The 13509-nt window shown below is 37.2% G+C and overlaps 1 protein-coding gene across 1 annotated transcript in view; it reads right to left on the bottom strand.

Moving 5' to 3' along the window:
• Positions 1–13509, bottom strand: part of SEL1L2 (SEL1L2 adaptor subunit of ERAD E3 ligase) — a 50545-nt gene that overhangs the window by 23752 nt on the left and 13284 nt on the right. The window contains 4 exon segments of the mRNA XM_032461808.1: positions 6468–6622; positions 7832–7913; positions 8002–8061; positions 8428–8481. Of these exon segments, the coding sequence (XP_032317699.1) occupies positions 6468–6622; positions 7832–7913; positions 8002–8061; positions 8428–8481 (351 nt within the window).

Here is a 13509-nt window from a genome sequence, read left to right as displayed (position 1 = left end):
AAGAGAGAGGTGGGCTAAGAGGAACACTAAAAAGAATTAAGGAGTTTAGAATAACAGAAATTGTACCGAGTTCTGTGACGAGTGTTTTGCAAGCTTTTCTTACCTAATCTTCACAGCAGCACTGGAAGGAAGGTGCTGTTACTATCTGAGCCTACTGAGTGAACCTCAGAGTCATGCAGCTGGTACTGGCGTCACGCCAGCAGCCTGAGTCCAATTGCCATGTACTTGGCACTCTGCCTTCACAGTTTAAAGAAGGACTTAAATGATAAAGGTCTCAAGAAAGATGCAGAGGATGCATGGTACAGAGGACATCACAGGCTGAAGGAAAACAGGAACAAAGAGAGGAGATGGGGAAGTCCAAGGTGTGTCCAGGAAATAGTGATTACTTCAGTATGGCTGAAGGAGAACATCCAAAAGCCAAGATCTGCAAAAATGTGATGGAGTCATATTAGAAACAGTCTTGAATACCAGGCTAAGGACTTTGTTTCTATTTGGTAAGAATAGAAGCCATTGGAGATTGACGAGCAAGAGGGAGCCTTGAAATAAATGCTGTCTAAAACGTCTGGAATAACGTAGGTGTTGACTGGGTAGGAGGAAGTTGTAAGCAATGTACGAGCTACCAATTACACATATATTTTTTTATTTACATATATATTGTCATTGAAGCATAGTCAGTTTACAAGTGCTCATGGAATATTCTCTAGGATAGACCACATACTCAGGCACAAAAGAAGCCTCAGCAAATTTAAGAAAATAGAAATTATTTCAAGCATCTTCTCTGAAAACAAACTTATATATTGATAAATACATCAAATGTATGATCAGATGTATGATTTACCAATCACACTTATCAGAGCACATCTATATAAAAAATAACAATATTTCTCGTGAATGTGTCTACTGAGCCAAGACCCAAATATACCCGGAGATAACTATAATTCATGCAAGGCACATATCTCCAGGCCTCGGTTTCCTCATTTGTGTTCTCCTCCTCTGTGCTCTTGGGGCATCCTGTCCTTCCGTATCATGGCATGCATCCTTGGATTTAATTGTCTGCTTAATTTTCTGTCTCCCCAGAGATGAATCTTCTGTATTTAGTACAGTGCCTACTGTATATCAGGCACTCAGAAAATATTTCTGGGGGTGAATGAATAAATTCATTCAATGAAGGGATAAATCTGTCAATCTCTAAAGCAAGGGGACTGGATTTTAATCTTTATGGTCCCTTCTAACTCTAGCACTATGATTCTATCAAACCACTTTCAAAGTGCAGTGTCAGAATTTGGGCTCAAATATTTGGCAATAGAGAGTTCTAGAAAAAAGTTACACTCTGGGAAAATAGATCTCAACTATTCAAAGAGAATACTCTATTCCCTAGAAGTAAATAAGAATCCTGGAGTTTTCCCCATCCTTCAATAATGATCCCATAAAGACCAAAGGAATTGGGTTCTAATCCCCTCTTCCACTCTCCTGGCTTATTTGGCATTTCGGTTCTCTTTTCTTTCTCTTTACGGTAACCTGCCTTTAATGCTGTTGCTTCAATTGTATAAACACTTATTAAATACTGTGTGACAGTACCATGCAAGCTATTTATGATGGATATGCATGGGTCAACCTGAGTTCTTGCTCTCAAAGAGTTAAGATCAAGTATCCACCCATCCATCCTTTCATCTATCCATCTGCTATGGTCTGCATATTTGTGATCCCCCCTAATTCGTATGTCGAAAACCTAATGTTCAAGGTGATAGGAAGTGGGGTCTTTGAGAGGTGATTGGCAGAGCTCTCATGAATGGGATTAGTGCCCTTAAAAGAGGCCCCAGAGAGCTAGCTTGCACCTTCTGCTACGTGAGGACACAATGAGAAGCCTGCAAATTGTAAGAGGACCCTCACCCAACCATGCTGGTGCCCTGATCTCAGACTTCCAGCCTCCCAAACTGTGAGAAATAGATTTACATTGTTTGTAAGACACCCAGTCTATGGTATTTTTATTACAACAGCTCAAATAGACTAAGACACCATCCATTCATGCACTCATCCTGAAAATATTTACTGAGCACCTACCACCATATTTTACTGATTCTAAGATATGTACCTCCCCTCATCTCCCATTTTAATAAGGGCATTTCTTACTACCAATGGCATCATATAATTTATATTGGCAGTGTTTTTTCTTTCTCAGTAGAACATAATGTATCTTATAATCGATGGTGTCTTAGATAGGATGAAATACAGTATGTCTCAGGCATTATGCTAAGTGAAGTTTTATTATTTGAATACACATCTTTTTTTTTAAAAAAGTAAACATGATTTTTCATTGGTTCTAAGAAAGTCCCTAGTTTAATCCGTTTGTAACACTTCCTGTAGAATGAAATACCAAGAAAATGCACTGTTTTAAAAACATTTATGAACCCTTCTTTTATCCCAGACTCACCCTTAAAAGGGATAATATTAACTCTTTTCTTTTTAATGGGTGGGAGGGTGGCCAAAGCAGTTGCCCTTACATATTTGGTATGTTCCTCTGCTAGATTTAATTTAATTATGCCTTATCCTCTTTAATAATATGCACCAAACACACAGCTTTCCTAATCCAATTCATTCTGAGCCTGTGTATATTTAGAAATGCAAATGACACTAAAATGTATGTGTACAAATTCAAGATAATGTAATCAAGAATTGCATATACAATACTCCTCAGTAATTAAGAACTTGGTGTTGGGGGAGGGGGAGATGAAAATGTTGCCTGCGGTAACAAATCCTAAGAGAAATTAAATCAATCAAACAGTAAGGTGGGGGGAAGACAAGCTAGTCATTTCCAGGTATTTTCATATTTAATTTGCTGGGCAGTACTGGGCATCATTTATATTTATAAAGAGCCTTACATTAATAATTTTCTTTGGTGGACTGAAACATTAGCATACTGGCTCAAGTGGTGGTTCTCAGGCTAAGGAGCAACGTCTAATTCTTAGGATGTTGTCATTCATTCATTTATTCATTTATTCAATACTTAAGTAAGTATTCAATATTAAATACTTACTAAGTACCTAATATGTAGCAGGTACGAATCTGAGTACAGGGTACACAGTAGTGAGCAAGATAGATAGGAATTTACATTCCATTGTGGGGAGACAGTAAACAAGTTAAGGTGGGTATAGTTCAGGGAGTGCAAGGGGCTAGAGAAAAATAGACATGGCATGATGACATGGGTGATGGAGTAGCAGAGTTGATGAAGAAAATCCTCTCTGAGGAAGTAAGGCTTGAAGGATGAGAAGCTAGCCATGAGAAGAGCTGCAGTGACAGCCTTTCAGAAATTGGGTTCGTCCTTTTATCTTATCTCTCTCCTCCTCATCCCCCATGTCATTCCAAGTTGATTTTGGTGCAGCTAAGCTGTGGTCAAGTTGCAAAAATGACCACAATACTTTGCAGTCCTGCCTGTTTAGAGGAGGAATTCTTTTTCCTATTCCTTCAATACCGGCTGCCCTCAAGACTTCTTTTGACCAAAAGAATATGGCAGAAGTGATTTGTGAGTTCTGACCCTAAGCCTCAAGAGACTTCTGCAATTGTATTCATAAAACCTTTGGCCGCCACGTGAAAAGCTTGGGCCAACTGGCTGGAAGAGGAGAGCACGTGGAGAGACTCAGCCATCCTGGCTGTCACGGACGAGGCCATCGTAAATGGGCCAGCCCTGGCCAAGAGTCTAGTTAACTACAGATGTGTGAGCAAGCCCTGCCAAGATTAGCTGAGCCTGACCCAGAGTCACTTAGCTGAACCCCGTCATCACTACTGACCTGCCAAAATCATGAATGAAATAAGTGATTGTTGTTTTAAGCCACTAGGTTTGGGAGTGGCTTATGATGGCAGCCTAAGCTAACTGATACATAAGCCAATACTTTGAATGGAGATACTTTGATACTTTGATTGGACACCCCCCTTCTTATCTCTATCATGCAAGTTCAAGTTTATCAGGATGAGGAAGGCAGGAAGGATCAGCTTGTGCTTGTCAAACTACTGGGATAGACAGCTCTGGAATTAAACCAGCCTTTTTGAGATGTCTGGACGGGAAGAATGGGGCCCAACCCACCATCAGAAAATTAGAAGCAACCTGAGAGGTTATGTCATTCCTTCTTCTTGCTTTATGAGTGAGGAAACTAGATTTTCATGGCTAGGGTTTTTTTAATTTGTTTTTTTGTTTTTGCCAGGTCAAAAGTAAGTATGGTTTAATGAAGAGAGAACAGGATTCGGATGCAGAAATCCTGAGTTCACATTCTGCTTCTTAACAGTCTCACTACCTGACTGTGAGATTGAAACAATGTACTTCATCTCTCCAGCCTCAGGTTCTCATCTGTAAAGCAGAGGTAATAAATGTGAACGAGCTCCCAGGAGAGCCTGGCCGGGCCCCTGGGTGATGCCCAGCTGCCTGGCTGTTGCCATCACAGCCCAGACTCTTCTCCTGCCAGCCTTGCTTGCACCTCATTCTCACCAGGAGGCAGTCACAGATCCCACTGCCGTTCATGTGGCTGGAGTCGACTGTGGGGCTTTATGTCCTCTGCAAAGATTAGTGAAGATTCCGTATAGGTGTGGTCTGGGTGCCTTCACACTCGATCAAAATTTATCTTTATGGAAAGTGGAAATTCTTCTCAGTTATCTCAGTTATGGATCTCATAGTTAACAGGAGAAACTCACGGCAGGCTGAAATCTGATGTTGGGCTAATATTCTGAATACAGAACTTCTCATCTAAGAAGCTACAACCTTAGTTATTATGAAGATTAAAAAAAATCTGAAGACCTTCCACTGAGCTGTCTTGGGATGCATATGCTTATTTCAATTGCTACCCATTTTATCACATTTTATAAAATTAATTTCAACATTTACCTAATGTGTATAGTACCTCATATAAAACACAAACTATAGTGCCAAAAACACGTTCATAAAATAACAATATAAAATGAAATGGAAAGTAATAACAGATCACTCTTTTACGTAACTGCTTAGCCATTGGGACTATGTTGAAATAGAGTATGTGTTCCTTTGAGACAGTGAGCACATGGCTCCTACAAAATGACAAGGGCTGCAAAATCATCTTTTAAAAAGAATCCTAGCTACTTCCCCAGATCTGTGGGTATCTAGGGCCTTGAAGCCGTAATCAGGATTGAGACAAGATCTCACCCAGGGGTTTTGGCATCCTTCTGAGGAGGATCTTGTGTAGGTCAAGTTTATCTGCCTTTTCTCCACCATAAATTTGAATTGTTAATTAATCTTCTAACCTCATGGGGATGAAGTAAGGTTAAGCAAAATGGTTGAAATGAGCTTTGCAAATTTATAAAGGCAAATAGCGATACACCTAGCTATACTGAAGCAGTCTGTCCTCCGATCTAGCCAAACGGGCCGAGGCTGGTCCTCAGGCTCCACGGCAGGGAACTCCCAGGTGGACTTCCCACAGCTGGCCTCTAGGGGATGGGTGTGTCCTTCTCACCTCACCTCAGTCCAACAGTGAGTCTGGGTGGGAAGAGGGTGGGTTCAGTGGGACCGTGGAAACTCACTTGCCTCAGTTGTTCCCTCAGAGGCCTCTGGTGCTTTGTACTTAGAGGCAGGCAATGAACTTAGATCTCCCTCAAAAGCTGGGAAGCTGATCTGACCAGGGAAGCAGCAGTGGGATTTCCCCAGCAGCTCTCCCACCCATCCTCTCCCCTTTCACGGCTCCGTCAGCCTCCCTCACCCCCGTCCTCCTCACCCTACATGACTGAATCGTGAGATTGACTTACAAAGTAATCCTGATCGAGACCTTTCCTCCCAATTAGATGTAATTGTCCAAGTGATACCTAGAAACAATGAGTTTTGAAAATTATTTTAGCAATAGTATCAATTTAAATAAAGAAAAGAAAAAAATTACGTGATGATTTTACTACAGTGTGTTGATCTAGTTTTCTGCAGTTGGCATGTCTTAAAAAAGAAGCAGGGAAACATTCCTAACTACATGCCTTACTGGGTAAATGGTTGACGCTGGGCCTATGGCTTCCTCGGGGGAAGCTGGCCTGCTGGTGTTCAGCAACACCTGGGCACATACAGTTAGCGGCCTTAACTCTTGGCTCTCAAAGGTCACACAAATGGTGTCCCATTTCCATTCCCGTTTCCAAAGACAGGATACGTCTACATCCTGGTAAGAGTTCATTCATATTAAAACCAACATTGGGTAGTAATTTTTCCTATAATTAAAATCTAAGTTTTCAAAAAAAAATTATTTTAGGAATAAATGCAAAAAAAAAATGCCATTACCATGGCAACTGGCTCTCCCATGGGCTATAAGTAATGGCAAATGACAGGGAACAAGTGACGGTAGAACAAAGAGGAGGGGGTTCTCTTCCCTTTCCCACTCAGGATGGGGCACTCTTAACCCTTCTAGGATGCAGAAAGAACCAAGCCTTTTGTAATTTGCATGTCCTAAAATTTCAAGCCGGTCTATGTACATTACCTGTATCTGAACATCTCCTCTTTCAGCCAAAAATTTATAGTATTGGTATATGTCCCAATCCAAAATCTCACTGTTAGAACTCAGATTTTCAGGTCTTTCAGTTAGTCTCACTTTTTCCACTGGAATACCTTCACTTTTTTCCAATTTGTCAGCAACTGTGAGTAGAAACAAGTTGGAGAATAGCCAGCATACATGGGTTGCAAAAGGTAACAGTCAGCTTAGAGAAAATGCTGTTAAGCCTACTCTTTTCAAATTGTGCCAAGATCTGGTCTCTTAACAGAGAAATATCCTTAAGAAATAGAAACGTGCTAATTTCATTTATTTGGTTCTGAGAAAAGTACACGACACTACTTATTCTTTGAAACCCATACAAACATACAACATATATCAGACCTTATTGAAGATATTGGCCAAACAGGCTCATGAAAGAAGACACATTTTAGAAGAAGGCAAATGACCCCTTTTTCCACTGACTTTTTCCAGGTATATCGAAACTACAGTATAAGAGTAACAACTGCTTTTTTATTACGTCTTGTGGATAGTCTGAAAATAAATATAAATATGCTTGAGGAAACCTAATAAAGTATGCACTTTGAACCATATATGTAGTTCTCTCCATATATATATAGTAATTCTAGTTTCATTAAGCATATAAAACATTTTGTTATATATAGCATCTTAAATTAAAAAGTAGTTTTTTCTTCTTTCTTTTCTCAGATCCTGACAATGCCAAAGATGTAAATTTAGATGTTATTCTGATTATAGAATTTAACCAAATGGACTTTACCTTATTCACTTATTGTAAGACTTTTATTTAAAACTCTATTATGTAGTTTATTCAGTGATGTTGTATGAGGAAATGTCATAAACAACTTAGAAAATTCTAGAAGTAAATATTAATATCATACCCTTTTTTTTGTGGACAAAGGCTAGGGTAATAGAATAATAGTTATTTGAATTGTTTTCAAGTGCTATGATAGAGATTGCCAATGTATATACCTTCATTTCTTCAGGAATTTTTAACAAGTCGTCTCATATTCTAAATGTTAGAATTAGGGAAACTGCTTAATGTTTATCAATGTTATACAAAAATTCTCACTTTAAGGAAAGAACATCACAAGATCAAGAAAACAGAACTGTTTCGAGATGTAGTAACAAAAATAAAAGATGAGGACAGTCATTTAAAACTTTTTGAAAAGTATTAAGAAATCAGAAACTCTATATTGTATTAAAACATTGTATTATAAATGAGGTTAAAGCATAGTCTTTAAATACCTTCATAAATATGTTAACTAGTATTGATTTGTTTTTTTAATTACTTGGCAAGTCTGTTTATCTTAAAATAAATTATGTGGATTACTCACTATAATCTGCCACTTTCTTGTAATGATTTAGGGCAACTTCACAATTCTGTAGAACATTGATTCCTGACAAATATCTGTACCCCTAAAACACAGGCATATGTATTCTTAATATTCTGACAATGCTGTATTTATAAACACCTATTAGGGCCAATGAATGTTTAATTACAAACCAAAATCATCTGGGACATCATGCTTCCTCCAGCACTTCCGAAGGTATAATATATCAGTGCCTAAAGTTAAAAACAAGTTATTGGTCATCTAAATTTGAAACTCAGACCCATCAGTGCTTTTTTATTCCTAGTCCAACAATGAGCCTTGAACTACTCCAAAATAAATTCCAAATTTTACTGTCTTCCTCTGTAGAGATGGCTGCTGGGGGCTTACTAAGCCCTGGAGTCTATGAAAGGGGGACTGAAACCTGATAAGGTGGAACATGAAGAAACCAATGGCATTAGAACCCCAGACTTCTCTGACTATTGAGCTGGTGCTTTTAACCACCACACTAGGGTGAGACTTTCACCTAAACAGCAGACTCTCTATTCAATGTCCTTACTTAAGAAATGAGTTTTGTTCCAGAAAAAATCAAATGACCTTACCTTAGCTTGATTGTATTCCATTCCTATTCCATAAGAAGACAAAAATCCTAATGCCTAAAGCCCAAAAGAAAAAAAAAAACCTCAATAAATCCATTTATTTCACAGCTATTCTTATCTACATTGGTAAGGGATATTTAAATGTCTGCTTTATAATAATCTGTATTGTTAATTTATTTCTTATACCATTACAAAATGCCTTATTATGCTTTTGCTAAGGCTATAATAGTTTGGGAAATGTCAAAATGGTGGGAATTTAGTATAATACATGTGAAAGTAGGCTAATGCATACTGAATTGTAGTGTAAATTATAGTACTAAAACATTATAAACCAATACTCCTCATGCACTTGCCTTTCTTGGCAATGAAAAGACTTTTTTATCCAATATTTTTAATTTGAATTTGAATATTTTTCTTCACATTTTATTTTTAAAATGTGATGAATATAAAAAGTTTGAACAAGAAGAACTATATTGGATAAAAAGTGAAAGTCTGAATACAGAGCAAAATGGTGGAATAGGAAGCCCCAGACTCCGTTCCTCCAATTTAGCAATAATATACAGTCCAAAAAGCCTTTATGAGAACTCCAGAAACCAGTTAAGAAATCAAGTTCAAAACAAAGAACAGGCCATTGAAGTAGATCAGAAAAGCCATGTTATTTAATCTGCAGTCACTCCGTTTCCAAGCCAGCACAGCTTGGTGTAATCAGGAGAAAAAGTCCAATTTGGAGCTTCTCCCCTGGGAGGGAAACAGAAGAGTGGAAGGGGTCCAATGTTCTAGCTTTTGGGGGTAGTGCCTGAGGGACTGGTTTCTGTCTTGCCTGACAGGGTGCTAATGGGGAACGAACAAACTTTGGATTCCCCAGGGGCTGCTGAGAACCAAAGAGCTCAGTAGATTGTTGCAGCACCAGAGAACTGCACTGCAGATGGCAGCCAGCACAACTTGGCACAATCAGAAGGCAGAGCCTAGCTCATGGCTTCAACTTTGGAAAGGAAAGAGAAAAATGGAACGGGAATTCTGGCTTTTGAAGAGAGGCTGCTCAAAGATCTGGCTTTTATCTCATCTGACTTGGAGCACTGACAGAGCTGGCATGCTTTAGATGCTGGAGGCCCCTAAGTACAAAAAAGAGCTTAGAAGCTTGTTGCAACACCAGAAAACCCGCAGTACCACAGACAGACATCAGAGAGAGCAAGAGATTACAAATTTCCGAAAAAGAAACCAGCAAACTACTCTAATTAGGAAATTACAAACCCAAGCCCAGAGAAGATACAACTTCAGAAAATATTTGAGAGCCCTCCAGAATCTCTAGCCATGTTTATTGTGAAGGCCTTCCTCTGTACAAATCCAGTCCACAAAGACTGGGAGAGGTGGCTGTTTCTCCAAATGCATAAATCACAGCAAACAAATAACAAAGTGATGAAGAAACAGGGAAATATGGCCCAATCAAAGAAATAAAATAAATCTTAAAAATTACCCTAAAGAAATGGAGATATATAAATTACCAAATAATTCAAAATAATCATCTTAAGCTCAAAGTGCTACAAGAGAACACATATAAACAACAAAACAAAATCAGGAAAGTGGTGCCTGAACAAAATGAGAATATCAACAAAGAGAAACTATTAAAAAAAGACCTTACAGAAATTCTGGAGCTGAAGAATACAATAACAGAATTTAAAATTTCACTAGAGGGGTTCAACAATAGACTTGACCAAGCAGAAGGAAAGAATCAGTGAACTTGAATAAGGTCATTTGATATGACAGTCAGAGGAACAAAAAGAAAAAAGAATACGGATAAATGAAGGAGGCCTAAAGGACTTAAGTGGCACCAACAAACTGAACAATATGCACATTATGAGTGTCGCAGGAAAAGTGAGAGAAAAAGGGGCAGAGAGCTTATTTTAAGAAATATTGACTGAAAACTTCCCAAACCTACGGAAGGAAATGGGTGTCCAAATTCAAGTCCAAAGAACTCTAACCAGGATGAACTCAAAGAGGCCCACATCAAGACATATTATAATTAAATTCTCAAAACTCAAAGACATAGAGAGAACGTTGAATGCAGCAAGAGAAAAGAGACTTGTCAACAAGAGAGTTTCCATAAGATTATGAACAGATCTCTCAGCAGAAATATGGTAAGCCAGAAGGGCATGGGAAGATATATTCAAAATGCTGAAAGGAAAAAGCTCTCAACCAAGAATACCATATCTGGCAAAACTGACCTTCAAAAATGAAAGAGTAATAAAGAGCTTACCAGATAAACCAAAGCTGAGGGAGTTCATCACCACTAAATCTGCCTTACAAGGACTTCTAAAGGGAATCCTTCAAGTTAATATGAAAGGATGTTATCCAGCAACACAAAAGCACACAAAAATATAAAGCTCTCTGGTAATAATAAATATGCAGACAAACAGGATCCTGTAATGCCATACTGGTGGTATAAATCATTTTTAATTCTGATATAGAATTTAAGAGATATAAGCATAAAAGATAACTATAGCTCAAAAAACTACGTTAATGGATACAAAATATAAAAAGTATGATTTGTGTCATTGACAACATAAAGTGGGAGGAGAGCAGAGTGCATGTGATTGAAGTTGAGTTGATATCAGTTTAAAATAGATTGTAATAACATGTTTTGTGTAATCTCATGGTAACTACAAGGAAAATACCTATAGAAGATGCACACAAAAAAATGAGAAGGGAATTAAAGCATGCCACTACAAGAAAATGAATGAAAGACAAAGGAAGGCATCAAGAGAGGGATAGAGTAACAAAGTAAGTATAAGACAAATAGAAAATAATAAACAAAATGGCAAAAGTGAGAGTCTTTCCCTGTCAGTAATTACTATAAATGTAGATGAATTAAACTTCCTCAATCAATAAACACAGAGTGGCTGAAAGGATAAAAAACAAGATCCAACTTTATGCTGTCTATAGAAGACTCACTTTAAATATAAAGTCACACATGGGCTGAAAGCAAAAGAATGGAAAAAGATATTCTATGCAAATAATAACTAAAAAAGAGGGATGATCACATTTATGTCAGGCAAAACAGACTTTAAGTCAAAAACTGTCACAAGTGGCAAAGGACATTATATAATGATAAAAGGGGCAATTCACCAGGAAGATATAACCATTATAAATATGTATGGATCTAGTCCATAAAGACTGGGAGAGGTGGCTGTTTCTCCAAATGCATAAATCACAGCAAACAAATAACAAAGTGATGAAGAAACAGGGAAATATGGCCCAAAGGAATAAAATAAATCTTTAAAATTACCCTAAAGAAATGGAGATATGTAAATTACCAAATAATTCAAAATAATCATCTTAAGCTCAAAGTGCTACAAGAGAACATATATAAACAACTAAACAAAATCAGGAAAGCAGAGTACCCAAATATATGAAGCAAACATTTACAGAATTGAAAGGAGAAATAGATAGTGACACAATAATAGTAAGAAATTTTAATTTCCCACTTTCAATAATGAATAGAACAACCAGACAGAAGATCAGTAAGGAAACAGAGGAGTTGAACAATACTATGGACTAATTAGAACTAGCAAACATATACCAAACACTCTCCTCAACTACAGCAGAATACAAGTTCTTCTCAAGAGCACATAGAAAATTCTCCAGGATAGATCATATGTTAGGTCACAAAACAAATACCAAGTATCTTTTCTGAGTATGTGGAATGAAACTAGAAATCAATAGCAGAAAGAAAACGAGAAAATTCACAAATATGCAGAAATTAAGCAACACACTCTTGAATAAAAAACGGGTCAAAGAAGAATCACAAGAAAAATTAGAAAATATCTTGAGACAAATGAAAACCAAAATACAACATAACAAAACTTACGCAATACAGCAAAAGCAGTACTAAGAGGAAGTCTATAGAGATAAAAACCTACTTTTATAAAAAGATCTCAAATTGACAACTCAACTCTACACTGCAAGGAACTATAAAAAGTAAAATGAACTAGACCCAAAGTTAGTAAAAAGGAAGGAAATAATAAAGACTAAAGAAAAACTAAACAGAGAGTAAAAAACAGTAGGAAAAAAATCAATAATACTAAGAGTAAGTTTTTTCAAAGATGAATAAAATTAACAGATGCTTAGACTTAGGAAAAAAAGGCCCAAAATACAAAAATCAGAGGAGACAGAGGATACAGACGTTACAATTGATGCCACAGAGATAAAAATGATTATAAGAGAGTACTATAAACAATTATACACCAAAAATTGGATAATCTGGAAGAAATGAATAGAGAAACATAGAATTTATGAAGATTGAATCATAAAGAAATAGAAAATCTAAACAGATCTGTGACTAGAAAGATTAAATCAGTAGTCAAAATCTTCTACAAAGAACAGCCCAGGACCTGATGGCTTCATAGGAAAATTTTACCAAATATTTAAAGAATACCATCAATCCTCTTCAACCTCTTCCAAAAAACTCTAGAGTAGAGAACACTTTCAAACTTTTTTTTTATGAGGCCGTCATTACCCTGATACTAAAGCCAGACAAAGACACCACAAGAATAGGAAACGACAGACCAATATCCCTGATACATACTGATAAAAAAAATCTTCAACAAAATACTAGCAAACAGAATTTAAGAGCACATTAAATGGATTGCACATCATGATCAAATGGCATTTATTCCTAGAATGCAAGGATGATTCAACATAGGAAACTGTTGAAATATATACAGTTGGGCCTCTGTATCTGACGGGTTCCACATCCACATTCAGTCACTGCAGTTCAAAACCATTTTTAAAAGTCCAGAAATTTCCTAAAAGCAAACTTAAATTTACTGTTTGCTGGCAACTATTTACATAAAATTTACTTTGTATTTGGTATTGTAAGTAATCTAGAGATGATTTAAAGTATACAGGAGGATGTGCATAGGTTATATGCAAACATTACACCTTTCTACATAAGGGACTTGAGCATCTGTGGATTTTTGGTATCTGTAGGGGGTCCTGGAATGAATCCCCCATGAATACCAACAGACTACTGTACCACACTGATAGAATAAAAGGGAAAAAATGATCATTTTAATTCATGCAGAAAAA

Source organism: Camelus ferus, chromosome 19, assembly GCF_009834535.1.
Source record: "Camelus ferus isolate YT-003-E chromosome 19, BCGSAC_Cfer_1.0, whole genome shotgun sequence".
In the NCBI taxonomy this organism is placed as follows: Eukaryota; Metazoa; Chordata; class Mammalia; order Artiodactyla; family Camelidae; genus Camelus; species Camelus ferus.
This window is presented reverse-complemented; position numbering and strand designations above follow the sequence as displayed.